Genomic DNA, 15,556 nt, shown 5'->3' with positions numbered 1-15,556 from the left:
CCCTCTTCAGGTCTTCAGGTAGCCCCTAAGTGTCATGAGCTCAAACACCCATTACTGAAAGAGTCTCCTCTTTTTTTTTTTTTTTTTTTTAATTTAAGTTCTAGGGTACATGTGCATAATGTGCAGGTTTGTTACATATGTATACTTTTGCCATGTTGGTGTGCTGCACCCATCAACTCGTCAGCACCCATCAACTCGTCATTTACATCAGGTATAACTCCCAATGCAATCCCTCCCCCCACCCGAGTCTCCTCTTTTGATGGTAGCCTTTGGCAGACCTGGAAGGAGATTGTGTCACATGCCCTGTAAACAAAACCAGTAATTCACTGGGTGAAGACGAAATGCCTCATCAACTGCCAAGCCTCTGTCTCCCTTAGATCATTAGCCCATGATCCCTTTACGAACCTCAGCCTCGGCTCTGCTTTTATTGTTTTTCACTTCAGAGCACTGCCTTTGCTATGTCCTGTAGTTCACCATCTATGAATTGTCAAGAAAAATTATTTTCCTGCCAGGCACAGTGGCTCATTCCTGTGATCCCAGCACTTTGGGAGGCTGAAATGAGAGCATTGCTTGAGCCCAGGAGTTTGAGACCAGCCTGGGCAACATAGAGAGACTCCATCTCTACAAAAAATTTAAACAAAAATAAAAAAATTAACCGGGTGCGATGGCACTTTTGTGTAGTCCTGGCTACTTCAGAGGCTGAGGTAGGAGGATCACTTGAGCCCCGTAGTTCAAGGCTTCAGTAAGCTGTGTTTGCACCACTGCATTCTAGCCTGGGTGCCATCCTGGCTCACTGTAACCTCCGCCACCCTGGTTCTAGTGATTCTCCTGCCTCAGCCTCCTGAGTAGCTGGGATTATAGGCATACACCACTACACCAATAGACAGAGCAAGACCCTATCTCAAGCAAAGAAACCCCCAAAAATTACGATTTTCCCAACAAAATGCAGGCAGTGGTCCCAAAAGTAATATAGATGTTTCGTATCATGTGATTTTATTCCTTAGTGACCTTCCTCTCTCTGAAATCGTCTCTAAGAGGGCTAAATGATCTTTTCTGGTGGACTGTGTTGTTAAAATGAAAAGTTCATTTTGCTGACACATGATCTACCTTTCCATGTAATTTTTTTTTTTTTTTTTTTTTTTTTTTTTTTGAGACGGAGTCTCGCTCTGCCGCCCAGGCTGGAGTGCAGTGGCCGGATCTCAGCTCACTGCAAGCTCCGCCTCCTGGGTTCACGCCATTCTCCTGCCTCAGCCTCCCGAGTAGTTGGGACTACAGGCGCCCGCCACTGCGCCCGGCTAGTTTTTTGTATTTTTTAGTAGAGACGGGGTTTCACCGTGTTAGCCAGTATGGTCTCAATCTCCTGACCTCGTGATCCGCCCGTCTCGGCCTCCCAAAGTGCTGGGATTACAGGCTTGAGCCACCGCGCCCGGCCTCCATGTAATTTTTTTAAAAAGCCCTTAATAGCTCTACAGATGTGAGCCCTGTAAATTCTTTGTCTTGGGCAGTTCTTTCTCTTGGATTTTCTCTAGTATTTTTTTCCTGCATTTTTTGTGTCTGTCTGTACCTTGTCAAATTGACCTCAATGCTTTTGTCTTTACTCACCCTTCCAGCTATCTCCCCAAGTGGGATGGATTCCCAGTGTTGCTTGGAGGACATTCCCACAGTCCAGGAGCCACATACAGACAGGTGTGGGTGTGTGAAGGCTCACAAGTGATTGCAGTTAGATATTTCCAGATTCTTCTTTATAAACACTGATCAGTTTACATAACCACCAGCAAAGAAGAGAATACCTCTTTCAATCTTTTACAATCTAAGAAGTGAAAAGTGGTGTATCACTTATTTATAGCAACGTTTACAGGTTTTTTTTTTTTTAGAGCTTTCTATTTATTCAATTATTATTATTATTATTTGAGACAGAGTCAGAGTGCAGTGGCACAATCTCGGCTCACTGCAACCTCAGCCTCCAGGGTTCAAGCAATTCTCCTGCCTCAGTCTTCCCAGTAGCTAGGATTACAGGTGCCTGCCACCACGCCCAACTAATTTTTGTATTTTTAGTAGAGATGGGGTTTTACCATGTTGGCCAGGCTGGTCTCAAACCCCTGACCTCAAGTGATCTGCCTGCCTTGGCCTCCCAAAGTTCTGGGATTACAGCATGAGCCACCACGGCCGGCCTATTTATTTAATTATATCATCTGCAAATAGTGATACTTTTCCCTTCTTTCCAATTTGTGTATCTCCATAATACATCTTGTGAATCTAGCTGAGTTGGCTAATGCCCCAGAACAACGTAGATAACATTGGCAATCAAGGTTGTCCTTGCCATATTTTGACTTTAATTGGAGTGCTTCTAGCACTGCCTTGGTAAACATGATACTGAGTTTTGGAGGTTAGGGAAATATTTAGGCCAGAGGTCAGAGACCAGTCTGGCCAACATGGTGAAACCTTCTCTACTTAAAGTACAAAAATTAGCCAGGCGCGGTGGCGTGCGTTGGTGATCCCAGCTACTCAGGGGGCTGAGGCAGGAGAATCGCTTGAACCTGGGAGGTGGAGGTTACAGTGAGCTGAGATTGTGCCACTGCACTGCAGCCTGGGTGACAGAGGGAGACCCTGTCTCAAAAAAGGAATGAGATTTTTTTCTTTGTGACCTACCATATGGAAAGGTTTGGATATATTTTATGGCATTGTTTGGGAAAAACGCGAACTGTGTGCTTCCTATGCTGTCACGTCACCGCAATCATGACCACAGAAGAGTTCTGTGACCAAATGTGTTGGGTTTCTTCCCCACACACCAAGCAGCGGACACCCGCTGCGTGTACCCTGATTTAATTCCAACACATTTACCCAGAGATAGCATCAGATTCCATGAGTTGAGAGCTCAGTCCCCAAGTCTGCTTCCCCCCACCTTCAGGCACTAGTGCAGTCCCAAGTCTGCCTCCCCACCTTCAGGCACTAGCTGCAGGTCGGGGCCTCGCGCCTCCAGAACTTCTGACCAACTGGCTCCAGGTTGGGGTTTCCACAACTGCCTCTTTGGGCTCAATTTGCTGGAGTGGCTCACAGAGCTCAGGAGAACACGTTTGCCAGTTTATTACAAAGGATGTTACAAAGAGTACAGATGAAGGGTACAGGGCGAGGTGTAGGGGAAGCAGCGTGGAGTTTCCATGCCCTCCCTGGTCGTGCTACTCTCCAGGAGCCTCCAGAGCTGAGATCACGCCACTGCACTCCAGCCTGGGCAACAGAGCGAGACTCTTTCTCAAAACAAAACAAAACAAAGCAAAAAAATCTGTTACACATACACATTTCTGTCTTATCCTTTCGCCTTCCCTTATGAACATTGTTGGTATGTTCGATGGAATTAGGGAAATTAGTTGGGAAATGTTGGCAGTTGTTGGACATGAGCTGATAGTGGCTTAGAAAGAAAATGTTGCAGGTAGACCTTCCATGACTTGGTAGTGGAATGATTACTAGGTATATTAATCCGTGTTCATACTGCTATAAAGGACTGTCTGAGACTGGGTAACTTACAAAGGAAAGAGGTTTAATTGACTCATAGTTCACAGCATGACTGGGGAGGCCTCGGGAAACTTACAATCATGGCAGAAGGTGAAAGAGAAGGCATCTTCTTCACAAGGCAGCAGGAAGGAGAAGTGCCAAGCAAAGCAGGGAGAGCCCTTATAAAACCATCAGATCTCGCCAGGTGCAGTGGCGCAGTGGCTCAAGCCTGTAATTCCAGCACTTTGGGAGGCCGAGGTGGGTGGATCACGAGGTCAGGAGATCGAGACCATCCTGGCTAACAGGGTGAAAGCCCGTCTCTACTAAAAATACAAAAAACTAGCCAGGCGTGGTGGCGGGCACCTGTAGTCCCAGCTACTTGGGAGGCGGAGCTTGCAGTGAGCCGAGATCGTGCTGCTGCACTCCAGCCTGGGCGACAGAGTGAGACTGTCTCAAAAAAAAAAAAAAAAAAAAAAAAAACCCGTCAGATCTCGTGATAACTCACTATCACGAGAACAGCATGGGGGAACTGCCCCCGTGATTCAATTCCCTGGTCTCTCCCTTGACACATGGGGATTCTGGGGATTACAATTCAAGATGAAATTTGGTTGGGGACACAAAGCTTACCCATATCACTAGGTGAAAGACAAATAAGAATCAAAGATTACTTCCGAAAGGCCAAGGGTTTTGTTTTGGAGGTGATACGTGTAAGCTCTTTGTGCACTGCCCCCATCAAGGTGTTACATAGGTCATTAGGCAGCGCTCTGGTCAGGACAGGAGGCAGAAGTGTCTCAGTCACCACAGCTGCAGGATTGGATGAGACCTCTCAGGAGAGGGAGAGCAGAAGGCATAGACTGTGCACAGAAGTCTGTTTGCTTTGCAGACTTAGAGGGAGTTGATGTTTGCTTTTATTCCCTCCATGAAGTATGTGTATGAAGCAGGGTCCCAGTTGAGAGTTAGTGAGCATGTATTGGAGGTTTTGTTGTTTTTTGTTTGTTTTTGAGACAGAGTGTCGCTCTGTCGTCCAGGCTGGAGTGCAGTGGGATAATCTCAGCTCACTGCAACCTCTGCCTCTCAGGTTCAAGTGATTCTCGTGCCTCAGCCACCCGAGTAGCTGGGATTACAGGTACACCATGATGCCCGGCTAATTTTTGTATTTTTAGTAGAGTTGGGGTTTCACCATGTTGACCAGACTAGTCTTGAACTCCTGACCTCAAGTGATCCACCTGCCTCGGCCTTGCGAAGTGCTGGGATTATAGGCGTGAGCCACTGAGCCCAGCCTTGTATTGGAGTTTTGAGGACTGAGGAGAAAATTTTACTTTGGAAAATGGGAAAATAGACCCACTAGAAGCTTTGGAAGGATGGCTGGGCAGTGTGGAGTGCCACTTTGGGACTTCGTGTCATAAAATTTAAAGGGAGACTAGTTGGGTTGATTGGTTCAGGTGCCGGAGTAAGTGGCTCATTGGGCTTAACCTGCACTAGGGTTTTGTCTGACAAGTAACGGAGGTGGGTGGGGCTAGAGAGGCAAGGGAGCTTGCAAATGTGTGATGATGCTGATGGAGGACCCCAAATTCTGAGAGGAGTGAGGGGGAAGGAAGTGAAGCCATGAGGGGCGTTGTGAACAGGGACCAAGTGCTGGTGTCAGTGTGCCCAGACTTCCTGCAGAGGCCAACGGATTGTCAGGGCAGAAAGGGTGAGTGGCCCGAATAACGAAGGCAGCAAGGCTTGAGGCTGAGATTTTAGAGGGGATAGTTCTTGGTGATGGCAAGGAGAGGGTAGATCAGAAAAGGCAAATGCAAGAATAGGTGGAATTGGCCGGGCGCGGTGGCTCATGCCTGTAATCCCAGCACTTTGAGAGGCTGAGGTGGGTGGATCATGAGGTCAGGAGATTGAGACCATCCTGGTTAACACGGTGAAACCCCGTCTCTACTAAAAAGTAAAAAAAAAAAAAAAAAAAAAATTAGCCGGGTGTGATGGTGGTCGCCTGTAATCCCAGCTACTTGGGAGGCTGAGGCAGGAGAATGGTGTGAACCTGGGAGGCGGAGTTTGCAGTGAGCCAAGATCGCGCCATTGCACTCCAGCCTGGGCAGCAGAGTGAGGCTATCTCAAAAAAAAAAAAAAAAAAAAAAAGTATAGGTGGAAATTGAGGCGGTCAGTGAGCAGTCAGGAACGTTTGAAGGCTCATCCATGTGGATGTGCACAAGGAGGTGACAGGAGGGGGACAAGAGGAGGCAGTGATCGGGAACTGAGAGGAGTGGCAGAGAACAGTAGAGACAGCAAAGAGGAGGGTTGTGGCTTGATGGTATGGTCTTCCGAGAAGCCAAGGTTTTGAAGAGAGATCTAGGCATGATTTAAAAGTATGAAGGGACCAGGCTCCCAGGCACCTGGTGTGTGAAAGGAAGAACAGCCTCCCTAGGCAGGATTCTATCAGGACCAAAAGGAAAGGGCCCTTCAGAGAAGACAGCCCATGTTCTGGAACGCATGTGAAAGGCTTTGGGAGGTCTGGAAAGGAGATAGGGGTGAACAAGAATGTATTGCCTCCTCCGGGCAGTGCACTGGGCATGCCGATGCGCCTGGGAGCCAGCGGTCCCTGCTTTGGCTGCTTGAGGGAGTAATTGAGGCATAGTGGTGGCAGCTGGCTAAGCACCTGTGGCCTGCTTCGGATCTGGACTTCTTGTGAGGGTTGGCTCTCCTGGGCACCAGGGCTAGGGGGTTACAGGGGGTATGTGAGTGACGCCTGCTTTGGGAACATAAACCCCCCTCCCCCGCCCCCATGTGCGCTGTGACCCGCGCCCTCGCAGTCCTTTCTCTCGAATCATCCATGCGCTCCTGGAGCAAGCTGGGGCGTCTGTGAAGGGGTGGGTGAGAACGGGCTGAGGTTGCGCCCGCCCCGCAGTCACCCGCTCTCCCCTCTCCCCCGCCCCTGCCGTCCTAGACACCATCCGGAAGATGAAGAACGATTTCCGGAAGATGGAGGATGAGATGGACCGGCTGGCCACCAACATGGCAGTGATCACGGACTTCAGCGCGCGCATCAGCGCCACGTTGCAGGACCGCCACGAGCGCATCACCAAGTTGGCAGGTGGGCGCTGCCAGGCGGGGCCTGCAGAGGGCCTTTCCTGGGGCTCTGGGGCTAATGTCACCCTCCGTCCCCCAGGGGTCCATGCGCTGCTGCGGAAGCTGCAGTTCCTCTTTGAGCTGCCTTCACGCCTCACCAAGTGCGTGGAATTGGGCGCCTACGGGCAAGCGGTGCGCTACCAGGGCCGCGCGCAGGCCGTGCTGCAGCAGTACCAACACCTGCCCTCGTTCCGCGCCATCCAGGACGACTGCCAGGTCATCACGGCACGCCTGGCCCAGCAGCTGCGGCAGCGCTTCAGGTGTGGCCCCTCTGCCCTGACCCCAGCGCTCCCGCCGGCCCCGAACCCCATCTATGCCCGGCTCCTGGGCCCTCCTGGAGCTGTTGCCCTGCCCTGTGCTTTGCTTTGCTGCTCCTGCCCCATCCACCGGCAGCCCCAGCCCTGCCCTTCACTACCTCTCCCTCGTGCAGGGAGGGCGGCTCAGGCGCCCCGGAGCAGGCGGAGTGCGTGGAGCTGCTGCTGGCCCTGGGCGAGCCTGCGGAGGAGCTGTGCGAGGAGTTCCTGGCACACGCCCGCGGCCGGCTGGAGGAGGAGCTGAGAAGCCTGGAGGCTGAGCTGGGACCCTCGCCTCCGGCTCCTGACGTGTTAGAGTTCACCGACCACGGAGGCAGTGGCTTCGTGGGCGGCCTCTGCCAGGTGGCGGCGGCCTACCAGGAGCTGTTTGCAGCCCAGGGCCCAGCAGGTGCCGAGAGGCTGGCGGCCTTTGCCCGGGAGCTGGGCAGCCGCTATTTTGCGCTGGTGGAGCGGCGGCTGGCGCAGGAGCAGGGTGGTGGTGACAACTCGCTGCTGGTGCGGGCGCTGGACCGCTTCCACCGGCGCTTGCGGGCTCCCGGGGCCCTGCTGGCCGCTGCTGGGCTCGCAGAGGCTGCAACGGAGATCGTGGAACGCGTGGCCCGCGAGCGCCTGGGCCACCACCTGCAGGGTCTCCGGGCGGCCTTCCTGGGCTGCCTGACTGACGTCCGCCAGGCGCTGGCAGCGCCTCGAGTGGCTGGGAAGGAGGGCCCTGGCCTGGCCGAGTTGCTGGCCAATGTGGCCAGCTCCATCCTGAGCCACATTAAGGCCTCTCTGGCAGCAGTGCACCTTTTCACCGCCAAAGAGGTGTCCTTCTCCAACAAGCCCTACTTCCGGGTACGCCTCCTCTTGGGTGTTCCTTGTTCAACCTGCTGGTTGACCCTCCAAAACCTTTTATACCAGTGCTTGGGAAACTGGGGAAACCAGGCACTCTGGGTGTGGTTTCAGGTTCTTATGCACAGTCTGGGGGGTGGGAAAGGTTCGGGGCATCTGCAGCTGGGCTGAGTGCCCTGAGAAGCAGGGCATGGTGGGGTCCCCAGTGTTGGCTTTCTCTACCCCCACTCAGGGAAGCTGCTACAGGGTACTTAGAAAGCAGGATGATGCTGTCCCTTGCAGAGGGGGCTGGAGCACTTAGAGCCCCAGCAGAGGGTCAGTAACAGCCCTGCCGGGAAGAGGGACCTGCTGTGGACCTGGGCGCCTTCTCCTTGCAGGGGGAGTTCTGCAGTCAGGGTGTCCGTGAGGGCCTCATCGTGGGCTTCATCCGCTCTATGTGCCAGACGGCTCAGAGCTTCTGCGACAGCCCTGGGGAGAAAGGGGGTGCCACACCACCTGCCCTGCTCCTGCTGCTCTCCCGCCTCTGCCTGGACTACGAGACGGCTACCATCTCCTACATCCTCACTCTCACTGATGAACAGTTTCTGGTGCAGGTGAAGCACTAGCTCCTAGTCGGGCAGGGAATGGTGGTTCGGGGAATGCAGGTGGCTGGACAGTGCCCTCATGGCCAGACCCCGGACCAGCTGCCTGTGTGTACCCCAGCCTCCACCTTGCCCAATCTGTGCCCAGCTCCTGGTTGGCAGTGGCCCCTGAGCTGCACCCCCATACCCACTCCCTCTGTCCTCTGCCTCTTTGGCTCAGGATCAGTTCCCAGTGACGCCCGTGAGCACACTGTGTGCAGAGGCCAGGGAAACTGCACGGCGGCTGCTGACCCACTACGTGAAGGTGCAGGGCCTGGTCATATCACAGATGCTGCGCAAGAGCGTGGAGACTCGGGACTGGCTCAGCACTCTGGAGCCGCGTAATGTGCGGGCCGTCATGAAGCGGGTGGTGGAGGATACCACCGCCATCGACGTGCAGGTGCTGCCCAGGCTGGCTGGCGGAGCCCTGACGCAGGCTGGGGGTGCTGTCCCTTCAAGAGGGGCTGGGGAAGCAGAGGATCACTAGCAGTCTCTGCCTGGAGGAGGGGACATGTGTATCTGGGCTTCTTAAGGGGCCAGTTCTGCAGCCAGGGCGTCCGTGAGGGAACCCCAGGGGAACAAGTCTCCAAGGATGAAGACGAAAGGGGCTGGGCAGTGCCTATGTCCACAGTCTTGTTCCTCCTCAGCCCAGGATTATGACATCTTCGCCCCTATTTTACCTGTGGAGAAGCAGAGGCTCAGGGTTACCCAGGAAGTCAGGGCAGGGTTGGTGCTGGTGCCCATGCTGAGGCTGAAGATTAGACCTCAGACCAACTCTTGTGTCCTGCCTTTGCCCCACTCCACTGGTTCTATAAATAGCGACCACGTACCTACTAAATAGCAGGCCTGGTGGTGACTACCCTGTTATTCTTTTTTTTTTTTTTTTTTTTGAGACGGAGTCTCGCTCTGTCGCCCAGGCTGGAGTGCAGTGGCACGATCTCGGCTCGCTGCAAGCTCCGCTTCTCGGGTTCACGCCATTCTCCTGCCTCAGCCTCCTGAGCAGCTGGGACTACAGGCACCCGCCACTGTGCCCGGCTAATTTTTTTTGTATTTTTAATAGAGACGGGGTTTCACTGTGGTCTCGATCTCCTGACCTTGTGATCCGCCCGCCTCGGCCTCCCAAAGTGCTGGGATTACAGGCGTGAGCCACCGCGCCCGGCCTACCCTGTTATTCTTGTAATGCTTGAGTAGCTGACTTAGGGCATCCTCAGCACCGATGGGCGGTTTCCCCTGGCTCTGGCCTCCTTGCAGTACCCCTTTTTACCACCAGGTGGGGCTTCTGTACGAAGAGGGTGTTCGCAAGGCCCAGAGCAGCGACTCCAGCAAGAGGACCTTCTCCGTGTACAGCAGCTCTCGGCAGCAGGGCCGCTACGCCCCCAGCTATACCCCCAGGTCTGGCTGGCCAGGGGAGCCCCAGGGGAAAGGGACAAAAGAGGGCGAAGGTGCAGAGCGGGCTCTGATTCCTTGTCTCCCCCAATCCAGTGCCCCGATGGACACCAACCTCTTGAGCAATATCCAGAAGCTATTCTCTGAACGTATTGATGTGTTCAGCCCTGTGGAGTTCAACAAGGTCCGACTTCCAGCGTGACTCAGACTTCCAGGGAGCCCGGGGAGGGTTGGCTGGAGCAGCCCCACACCTGCCCAAGGAGCTCCAGGACTCTGTGACCAACTGGGGGTGACCCTGACCCTCCAGTCTCTGTCTCTAGGGCTGTTCTTAGGTAGTACAGAGTGCCCTGCCCCCAAATCCCACAGCCATTGTCCCAACCTTGGTGTGTGCCCAGCCTGAGTCTCTGGGTGCTGACCTGGGATGACTCTGCCCTTGTCCTTATCCCCACAGTAGTCTTGGGGCCTTCCCAGGGTTTTCTGTTCACCCATGGTTCCTGCCCCACCTCACCCCAAGCTCAGGGATGCCTCTGATTGCTGGGCCCTACCTGTCCCCTGCCCGCCAGATGACGGCGCTAATATTGTATCCCTCCGCTCTTATCTGGCCCTGGAGACTTTCTGCCTCATCCTAGCTACTTCCATCGTATGTCTCCCCGGCCCCTGCTTGGAACTTGGGTGACCCCCCCCAACACCTGCTGTCCCCAAGCTGCATCCCTGTGTACCTGTCTGCAGGTGTCGGTGCTGACTGGCATCATCAAGATCAGCCTGAAGACGCTGCTGGAGTGTGTGCGGCTGCGCACCTTTGGGCGCTTCGGGCTGCAGCAGGTGCAAGTGGACTGCCACTTTCTGCAGCTGTACCTGTGGCGTTTTGTGGCCGACGAAGAACTGGTGCACTTGCTGCTAGACGAAGTGGTGGCCTCGGCTGCCCTGCGCTGCCCAGACCCTGTGCCCATGGAGCCCAGTGTGGTCGAGGTCATCTGCGAGCGCGGCTAGGCGCAGCCGCTGCCATGCACAGGCCTGTCCCGGCGCCCCATGGCACCCAGGCTCTGGTCTCCGCCCGGTGGTCCCCGCAGGCAGGTGTCAGGACCTACCTAATAAACATGTGTGGCCTCCTCCTCTCGCTTGCTGGGCGGGCCTTTCCGAGGGCGGGGTTTTGAAGCTGAGGCTTCTGAGGCGCCCGCGTCGGGTCCGCCCCTGAGTGCCGATTGGCTGGTGTGCTGGGCCCAGGATGGGCAGGGGGCGGGTCCATTAAAAAACCCTGGGACAAGAGCGGTCCTTGTCTGCACTCGGTGTCCAGGCAGGTGCAGGCGCCGCGGGGCCGGATCCTCCGCGCGGACAAGTCCATCTCCTGGGAAATGGGGCGGACTGTGTTTCCTTGACCGACTATTGTGAGCGCCCTCTCTCCGGCGGAGCGGAGACCATGGCCCCTCCTGAGGGCCCCCGGGCCCCGCTGGAATTCGGAGGGCCCCTGGGTAATGGGGCAGCGAGAAGGGACCTGGGGCAAAGGCTGAGCGAAGGAGAGCTGGAGGGGGTGAACTAAGAGCGGAGACAGGATCTGAGGATGGAAGGTTTTGCGGGTGTCCGAGGCAGAGGGACCCGGGGGTTTGCAGCGAAGGTGTCTGGAGAGGGAGAGCTGAGCAGGGGTCAGTTCTGGGGGCTGCAGAACGGGGATTTATGGTGTCGACTGGGAGCAGGAGGAGGGTCTTCGAGGGGGGAGCGGGGGACCAAGATGGACGCCTGGGAAGGGAACTGGGAGGCAGCGGGGTGCCTGAGGGCTGAGGAGGGGTGCAGAGGCACACTCTGGGAATGCCGAAAGGGTCCCGCAGAGACGTCAGCGCCCGTGGGGGACGGGGCGGGAGCTGGGGCGCTGGGGGCGGACGCCCGATGTGATGGCCCATCCCGCAGGCGCCGCGGCTCTGCTGCTGCTGCTGCCCGCCACCATGTTCCACCTGCTCCTGGCGGCCCGTTCGGGCCCCGCGCGCCTGCTGGGTCCACCCGCGTCCCTGCCTGGGCTGGAGGCGCTGTGGAGCCCACGGGCGCTGCTGCTGTGGCTCGCCTGGCTCGGCCTGCAGGCGGCGCTCTACCTACTGCCGGCGCGCAAGGTGCGGGCGCCGCTCGCGCACGCTCGGGGGAGGGAGTCGGAGGGGCTCGGCGAGGGAGAGGACGCCCCGGGCCTTATCAGAGCCCCCTTGGACCCGCAGGTGGCTGAGGGGCAGGAATTGAAGGACAAGAGTCGCCTGCGCTATCCGATTAACGGTGCCTGGGGGACGGGCCCTCGCGCTGGAGTTAAGCGGCCGGGGGTGGAGCTCCAGCCCTAGCGGGGAGGTCCACGGAGATTGGCCCCCACCCCAGGCTCCTTTGTATGCCTCTTTGTGAGCCCTAGGACAGACGCCGGGGGCTCGCCCTAAGCCCCTCGTCCCCACACCCTTACCCCATTTACTGCTACACTGTGCACCACAGCAGTGGCTGGGGTGATCCTCTGAAGGCCAGGGTGGCAGCCTAATGCTTGGGGCAGGGTCTGCGGCCCCCCTGAGTTTTGGGCTCTGTGTGTGTTCGCAGGGTGGGGATGTGGAGGCGTGCAGCCCCAGGGCTCACTGTGTGCTGTGGTTTAGGCTTCCAGGCCCTGGTGCTGACAGCCCTGTTGGTGGGGCTGGGGGTGTCAGCGGGGCTGCCTCTGGGGGCGCTCCCGGAAATGCTCCTGCCTTTGGCGTTTGTCGCCACCCTCACCGCTTTCATCTTCAGCCTCTTTCTCTACATGAAGGCGCAGGTAGCCCCAGTTTCGGCCCTGGCACCTGGGGGGATCTCAGGTGAGAGGGGTTCTAGGGGTGGAGATGGAGGCAGATCGGGGCGTCTGCCTGTACATTCACTCTCCAATATTCTCCAGGCAATCCGATTTACGACTTTTTTCTGGGACGGGAGCTCAACCCTCGTATCTGTTTCTTCGACTTCAAATATTTCTGTGAACTGCGACCTGGCCTCATCGGCTGGGTATGTTGGGCTTGACTGAGCTGGCCTAAGGCCAGGGGGAGGGTTAGGGTGGGTGAGCAGCGCTTGGGCAGGGCAGGGCCAAAACTGTGCAGACACGAATCATTAATCATTCCTATTCCACAAACATTTGTTAAATCCACCTGTGCCCTAGGCACTGCTCTAGGTACTGGGAGACAAAAATAAAGTTAGAGGCAAGAAAAACATCTTTGCCGCAGAGAGCCTACATTCTGGTGGGAAAGACTGACAAAAAATAAGTAAAGTATATATAGCATGTCAGGGATAACATCAGGAGAGCACGTGCAATTCTCAACAGCAGTCAAGCACAAAATCTATTTCCAGGGAGTGACCGCATGCTGCTTGGTGGTCAAAGCAGTGCACAACCTGAAATTGATCACTGGGTTTAGCAACCTACCCGTCACTGGTGGCCTTGACAACATTCCAACTGTGATCTCTGGTTCTGTGGCCAAGATGACCCAAAGAGACTCTTGGGCAAGGCCTCTCCTGTTGCCTTGGAAATTATCTTACCCCAGGCAGGAGTGCCAAGTGCCCACCCTGGATCTGGGCCCTGGCCTGACAACACTTTCTGAGGCCACTTTCTCATCTGTGAAATGGGATAAAATTAAAGCTTTCTCCTAAGATTACTGGGAAGATTAGAAGAGGTAATCTGTATGACAGAACAGAGCTCAGGGTAAAATGCAGGCACCCAGCACAGGGTTGCTCTGGCTAGCCACCACTGAGCACGTACCACTTGCTAGGGACGCTGTGGAGGACTTCAAACACGATGATGCCATTGAGTCACGACAGGCCCATGATTATTCCCATTTTTCACACAGGGGTGGGGAAAGTAGGCTATGGAGAGGGCAAGCAACCTGCCCAGGTGATGCTGAGATTTGAAACCAGGTCTGTTTGAGCTCTGAAGCCTCAGCCCCCAACTGCTCCCAGGGCTGCTCTCTGCAAGAGCTTAGGACACTCAAGGCAAGAAACAACAAGCTGCGGACACCTCCCTGTCTAAGTCTCTGTCCTTGGGTCCAAGGCCTGGATCCACTTAACACAGGGTTGGAGTGTAACTGACAGCTGAGAAGGGCAGAGGTTAGCCACTGCTCTGCCCAGGGCTGCCACCTCTGTGGAGACGATTGCCCTGTTCCCCCTCCCCCAGGTCCTCATCAACCTGGCCCTGTTGGTGAAGGAGGCAGAACTTCGGGGCAGTCCCTCACTGGCCATGTGGCTGGTTAATGGCTTCCAGTTACTCTATGTGGGTGATGCCCTCTGGCATGAGGTGAGGCTGGACTGGACAAGGGTGGGTATCTGAGGGCCGCATGGGGACTAAGCCAGTGTGTCTGGGTCTTGTCCTTGCAGGAGGCCATCCTCACCACCATGGATATCACACATGACGGGTTTGGCTTCATGCTGGCATTTGGGGACATAGCCTGGGTGCCCTTCACCTACAGCCTGCAAGCCCAGTTCCTGCTGCGCCACCCGCAGCCCCTGGGGTTGCCCATGGCTTCCGCCATCTGCCTCATCAATGGTCAGTCAGGAAGGGGCAGCAGGCTGGGCCCATCTTTCCCCTCTCCTTTTCATTCATGCTCTGTTTACATGCACACCACATAGGTGCTAACTGCCAGGGTCCTCTCTAAAGCCAGGGGTGGGGTCCTGGGTGTCCAGGCAGAGTCTGGGCTGCAGACAGATTGGGCAGATGGTCAGGGTCAGGCAGGAGGCTGCAACCCTTGACCCTGACCACTTTTTCACACTCTCTCACCAGCTATTGGTTACTACATCTTCCGTGGGGCGAATTCCCAGAAAAACACTTTCCGAAAGAATCCTTCTGACCCCAGAGTGGCTGGTGAGCTGGGTCTCTAGGGCCATGGGTGAGGTGGGGCCGCTGGGTTTCCTGGGAACTCCCCACCTGCTATCTTTCTCCAGGGCTTGAGACCATCTCTACAGCCACAGGGCGGAAACTGCTGGTGTCTGGGTGGTGGGGTATGGTCCGCCATCCCAACTACCTTGGAGACCTCATCATGGCTCTGGCTTGGTCCTTGCCCTGTGGTGAGTGGCCCATGTGGATAGGGGCAGGAACATATGAGGGGAAGGGGTGGCTCAGCGACCACAGGATGCCTACTTTGGGTATGCACCAGTGAGAGTAGTCAGAGAGCTGGGATGGACCCAGTGTGTGGCTGGGGCACACCTCTGTGCCAACCTAGTACGGTATGCCTAGATGCAGACCCTGGAGCTTTTGCTGCTGAGCCCTGATGCCCACATGAGCCATTAGGTGTGGAAATGTTTGCGAACTGGGGGGTGGAGGGGGCTGGCAGGGTGGTCACAGAGCCTCCTTCTCTACAGGGGTGTCACACCTGCTGCCCTACTTCTACCTCCTCTACTTCACCGCGCTGCTGGTGCACCGTGAGGCCCGGGATGAGCGGCAGTGCCTGCAGAAGTATGGCCTGGCATGGCAGGAGTACTGCCGGCGTGTGCCTTACCGCATCGTGCCCTACATCTACTGAAGCGGCTCCACCACCCCAGGTGGGGACATATGCCCACTCATCCACCAGCACACCCAAGACCAGGAGCCTGGACACACTTGGGACTCAAGGGCTTGTACCCCACCCAGCCCTGAGGATGAACAGCCTCAGAGAAGAGGTGGTTTAGAGCAAGGAAAAAAATGAAACCAGTGACCAAAATCGGAGATGCTCTTCCTCCTTTGGATAAACATTGGGAACCATTGGTGCACTTCTCTCCCCTAGGACTGGCTGGGTCAGCACTGATCAGGGAGAAGCTGAGCAGTGGCTTGTGGGCCCAGGACTCTGGGGGCCTGGTAGG

At 55.9% G+C, this 15,556-nt stretch overlaps 2 protein-coding genes across 9 annotated transcripts in view; both read left to right on the top strand.

Moving 5' to 3' along the window:
- The window catches only part of VPS51 (VPS51 subunit of GARP complex), a 25,417-nt gene extending 14,548 nt beyond the window's left edge, over positions 1 to 10,869 (top strand). Inside the window, exons 3-11 of one of the 2 annotated variants that reach the window (XM_045372114.3) lie at positions 6,425 to 6,571; positions 6,647 to 6,866; positions 7,037 to 7,754; positions 8,129 to 8,344; positions 8,553 to 8,771; positions 9,642 to 9,763; positions 9,854 to 9,941; positions 10,321 to 10,397; positions 10,487 to 10,869. In XM_045372114.3, coding sequence (XP_045228049.2) covers positions 6,425 to 6,571; positions 6,647 to 6,866; positions 7,037 to 7,754; positions 8,129 to 8,344; positions 8,553 to 8,771; positions 9,642 to 9,763; positions 9,854 to 9,941; positions 10,321 to 10,386 — 1,796 coding nt within the window. In that variant the 3' untranslated portion in view covers positions 10,387 to 10,397; positions 10,487 to 10,869. The remainder of the gene's footprint in view (positions 1 to 6,424; positions 6,572 to 6,646; positions 6,867 to 7,036; positions 7,755 to 8,128; positions 8,345 to 8,552; positions 8,772 to 9,641; positions 9,764 to 9,853; positions 9,942 to 10,320; positions 10,398 to 10,486) is intronic. The other variant, XM_005577323.4, reaches the window with a different exon arrangement.
- On the top strand, positions 10,698 to 15,417 carry TM7SF2 (transmembrane 7 superfamily member 2). Of its 7 annotated transcripts, XM_074013221.1 has the most exons (11): positions 10,698 to 10,831; positions 11,056 to 11,142; positions 11,660 to 11,856; positions 11,956 to 12,010; positions 12,367 to 12,561; positions 12,639 to 12,742; positions 13,899 to 14,018; positions 14,099 to 14,267; positions 14,502 to 14,582; positions 14,663 to 14,785; positions 15,080 to 15,417. In XM_074013221.1, the coding sequence occupies exons 1-11, from the start codon at positions 10,762 to 10,764 to the stop codon at positions 15,238 to 15,240; spliced, it is 1,362 nt and encodes a 453-aa protein (XP_073869322.1). In that variant the 5' UTR covers positions 10,698 to 10,761; the 3' UTR covers positions 15,241 to 15,417. The 7 variants fall into 7 exon arrangements, with proteins under 7 accessions (XP_073869322.1, XP_045228051.2, XP_065385488.1 ...); XM_045372116.2 differs by lacking the exon at positions 10,698 to 10,831 and having other exon boundaries at positions 11,033 to 11,142; XM_005577324.4 differs by lacking the exon at positions 10,698 to 10,831 and having other exon boundaries at positions 11,058 to 11,226.
- Positions 15,418 to 15,556: the final 139 nt, after the last annotated feature.

The sequence above is a fragment of the Macaca fascicularis genome, chromosome 14, assembly GCF_037993035.2.
Source record: "Macaca fascicularis isolate 582-1 chromosome 14, T2T-MFA8v1.1".
Classification (NCBI taxonomy): Eukaryota; Metazoa; Chordata; class Mammalia; order Primates; family Cercopithecidae; genus Macaca; species Macaca fascicularis.
Note: the sequence above shows the minus strand (reverse complement) of the source record. Positions and strands in the feature narration are given on the sequence as shown.